The sequence below is a fragment of the Pecten maximus genome, chromosome 6 (assembly GCF_902652985.1).
Source record: "Pecten maximus chromosome 6, xPecMax1.1, whole genome shotgun sequence".
Classification (NCBI taxonomy): domain Eukaryota; kingdom Metazoa; phylum Mollusca; class Bivalvia; order Pectinida; family Pectinidae; genus Pecten; species Pecten maximus.
In genome coordinates, this window is record NC_047020.1 from 25,799,994 (window position 1) to 25,803,369 (window position 3,376).

The 3,376-nt window shown below is 37.4% G+C and overlaps 1 protein-coding gene across 1 annotated transcript; it reads left to right on the forward strand.

The window, feature by feature from the left end:
• The first annotated feature begins 1,214 nt into the window (after positions 1 to 1,214).
• On the forward strand, positions 1,215 to 3,022 carry LOC117330116. Its single transcript, XM_033888333.1, has 4 exons — positions 1,215 to 1,239; positions 1,518 to 1,793; positions 1,989 to 2,156; positions 2,279 to 3,022. Exons 1-4 carry the CDS (start codon positions 1,215 to 1,217, stop codon positions 2,557 to 2,559), a joined length of 750 nt encoding a protein of 249 aa, XP_033744224.1. The 3' UTR covers positions 2,560 to 3,022.
• The last annotated feature ends 354 nt before the right edge of the window (positions 3,023 to 3,376 follow it).

A 3,376-nucleotide genomic window follows, 5' to 3' on the forward strand; every position in this document is an offset into this window, starting at 1 on the left:
TTTTTCATTAATTCAAGCCTCGATATATAAAAATTGTCATGAACCATTTCTTTCTTTAATAATTCCTGATTGAAAAATATCTACCATTTAATTAATTGCTTAATTGCTTAATGTATTTATTAATATATTACAGACTGTGGTGAACCTACTGTTTCTGAACCTAACGGCGTGGTTAACTCCGGCTGTACGACGTACCAATGTTCAAGGATGTTCTCCTGTGCCAGCGGTTATAACATCGGTGGCAGTGTTTTTAGTGTCACGTGTCAGGCTACAGGATCGTGGACAGGTAGTTCGTACTCCTGCACACCAGGTGAGCACCAAGTACTCTGACGAGTTGCTTACGTCATGTTAAGAGTTGAAGGTTCTGCTATTATTGTGATGTACCTAGGAAATTGCACTGCCATCATGAATGCAGTACCGCATTGGCGATCTGAAAAGAGGCATTCCTATTTCATAAATTATTTTTAAAGATTTTTTTGTCATTATAAAATTTGCGTGTATGTGTATTGAAATATATCAGTAATTGTATTAAATCCTGTAGACATATTATCGATATTGTAGTGACAAAGTGTCAATAATATCTTTGACAGCTGCCGTGACATGCCCGTCACACCCAATAAAGGCCTACACGGTGATATCCGGGACAGGGACATCAGAAGGGACAACGATTACATACACGTGCGATGTCGGGGCTATCTTAGTATCAGGGAACAGTCCTGCCACATCGACGTGTAATTCTCCAGGATCGTGGTCAACCCCGAACATCAATTGCGCAAGTCAGTAATTCTAGCTATCACTTGCAAGTGGGAAGATATAAGTATTTTTGAGAGAGAGAGAGAGAGAGAGAGAGAGAGAGAGAGAGAGAGAGAGAGAGAGAGAGAGAGAGAGAGAGAGAGTGTTTCAGTTCCCGTGTCATAATAGGGATGAAACTTACCAATACAAATACTGTTCAAGGCCAGACATTGTTTGCACAGGTGATCTTTGAAAATATCGCCGAATCAATTATACTTATATGCAAACTGATATAATAACTTGAAGTCATTATGTAGGAACTTGGAAGGACTATGCTTCAGAAAATAAAAATAAATTTACAAAATAGTTCTGTGACATTTCATCAAGTCTTTTCGGGCCATCATCACTTGAATTTATTAGAAACATCTTCCCCATAATTGTATCTCAGTTATTCCAAATCGTTCATATCGTCACAATCAGGCATGTCTTCGTGGCTTTATCACAGGGGTAGTATTTATTTTTATATTGTTTTTTTTCTAGACGCACCTTCCGTAATTTGTTCACTTGGAATAAGTCTTACAGAATATATTTCTTCACCAAAAAATATATAGAATGGCAAATTATTTCTTAACTTAAACAAACTGAAACAAAACATCCTTTCATATCAAGATAGTAACCCGGAGATACAAATGCTCCTCAGCAACATAACCGTTTATTTTATGAGCGGTCTGAGCAATTTTCATTGAATCTTGAGATTTTTTTTTTTTATTTCAATGCTATTTCAGAATGCAACTCATATGCCAACACATACACAAAGCGGACAGACTGGTTCTTCAATCCACCCGTCTCTTTTACACCTTCTGTTGGCGGCGGAAGTGTCACTGCGTCCTACTGCGCAAACGCGTGTAACACCCGGTCGGACTTTGTATGTGTGGCGTACTACTATAGAAAGAGTACTGGTGGGTACTGTATTCTACGACCCATGCGAGTACACGATAACACCAACCACCAACAGTACGACAACACCGACTCGACTTACGACGAGTACATTCGGGATTGTGGTAAGGAATCGAGATCACATTTGAATTGAAATTTATGTTTGAAGTAGATGTCATTTACCAACTGGTCTTGTCAATATAATTTTGTTTTTCTAAGTAATGATAGGTTATAATAGTGCCCTGCCTGCAGTAAACTGCGAGTATGTCAGACCCAAGAAATAAATCATTACTTAATCTAATGTTGGTGTTTGATTACAGATATACCCTGCCCTGACCCTCCATATGTAGCCTACACATCCGTGTCTGGAACAGGATCAACTAGATCATATACGTGTGATGCCGGTGCTAACCATGTATCGGGGGACAATCCAGCCACATCGACCTGCTCGAGTGGTTCCTGGTCAAGTGTTAACATCCAATGCACAAGTACGTATAAGTTTATAGTTCACAAACTACATAGTTCCCCTTACCTTTGAAAATTCAACATAGGACGTATCTTGTGACAATTACTTCTCGATGTGAAATGTCTTGTTTAACTCCTTTTTCAGAATGTAGTTCGTATGGAAGCACATACACACAGCGGACGGATTGGTTCTTCAATCCCCCCGTCTCGTTTACACCTTCTATTGGCGGCGGAAGTGTCACTGCGTCCTACTGCGCAAACGCGTGTAACACTCGGTCGGACTTTGTGTGTGTGGCGTACTACTATAGAAAGAGTACTGGTGGGTACTGTATTCTACGACCCATGCGAGTACACGATAACACCAACCACCAACAGTACGACAACACCGACTCGACTTACGACGAGTACATTCGAGATTGTGGATAAAATATTGGTCTAGCCCAAGAAGAACCCTGTTCTTATACCGGATTTAAAACGAGAAGTCTTTCATATTGCATTTTATTTTCTTTCATTAAATATTCAAACTTAATCGAGATAATAAGTTCAACAGCTGTGCTGTACCTTGTTTTTTTTTTAAAAATTTAGTTCAGATTTCTGTCTAGATTACAGAATTATGATAAGGTTAGGTTATTATTCAAAATCATCTTGGAATCATAATTATATCAAAGCTGTACAAGGCATATCACAATTACGGTGAATATTTTGGCATTTTATTCTTCCGAGTGAAGTATTCATCTTAAGGTTCAACACACCTGGTAATTGTTAAGTCCTTTTTATACAATAATTACATGCACAAATTGCATATCTGTAGAAACTGTAATTTCAAATAAAGGTACTTAATTCTGTAAATAGTATTGTTGTAAATTTATATACATCTTAAAATAGCGTTTTTAACATGTGCCTTATTCTCCATTGGATGTGTTTATTTGTACTCTAGTCAACCATATTTTGTTATCATTATATTTATAATGTTGTTAATTTTCTATTTATATAGGTGTTCATCAAAAATATTATGTTAACACTGTTAATGTGATGTTAGTATTGTTCCGTGACATTCTATACCGTTATTTAATATTTCGATTTGATATAAGTGCCTATATTGGTATTTTGTTTTATTCGACTGTGAAACGACTCGACGTGTTATCGAAGTAAACTCAGACCAGCAAGGGTTATTATATAGTGTAGACATGTTTTTGATGACAGGGTAATCTTTAGCTGTGAACATCTTCAACTCGGCAGACTT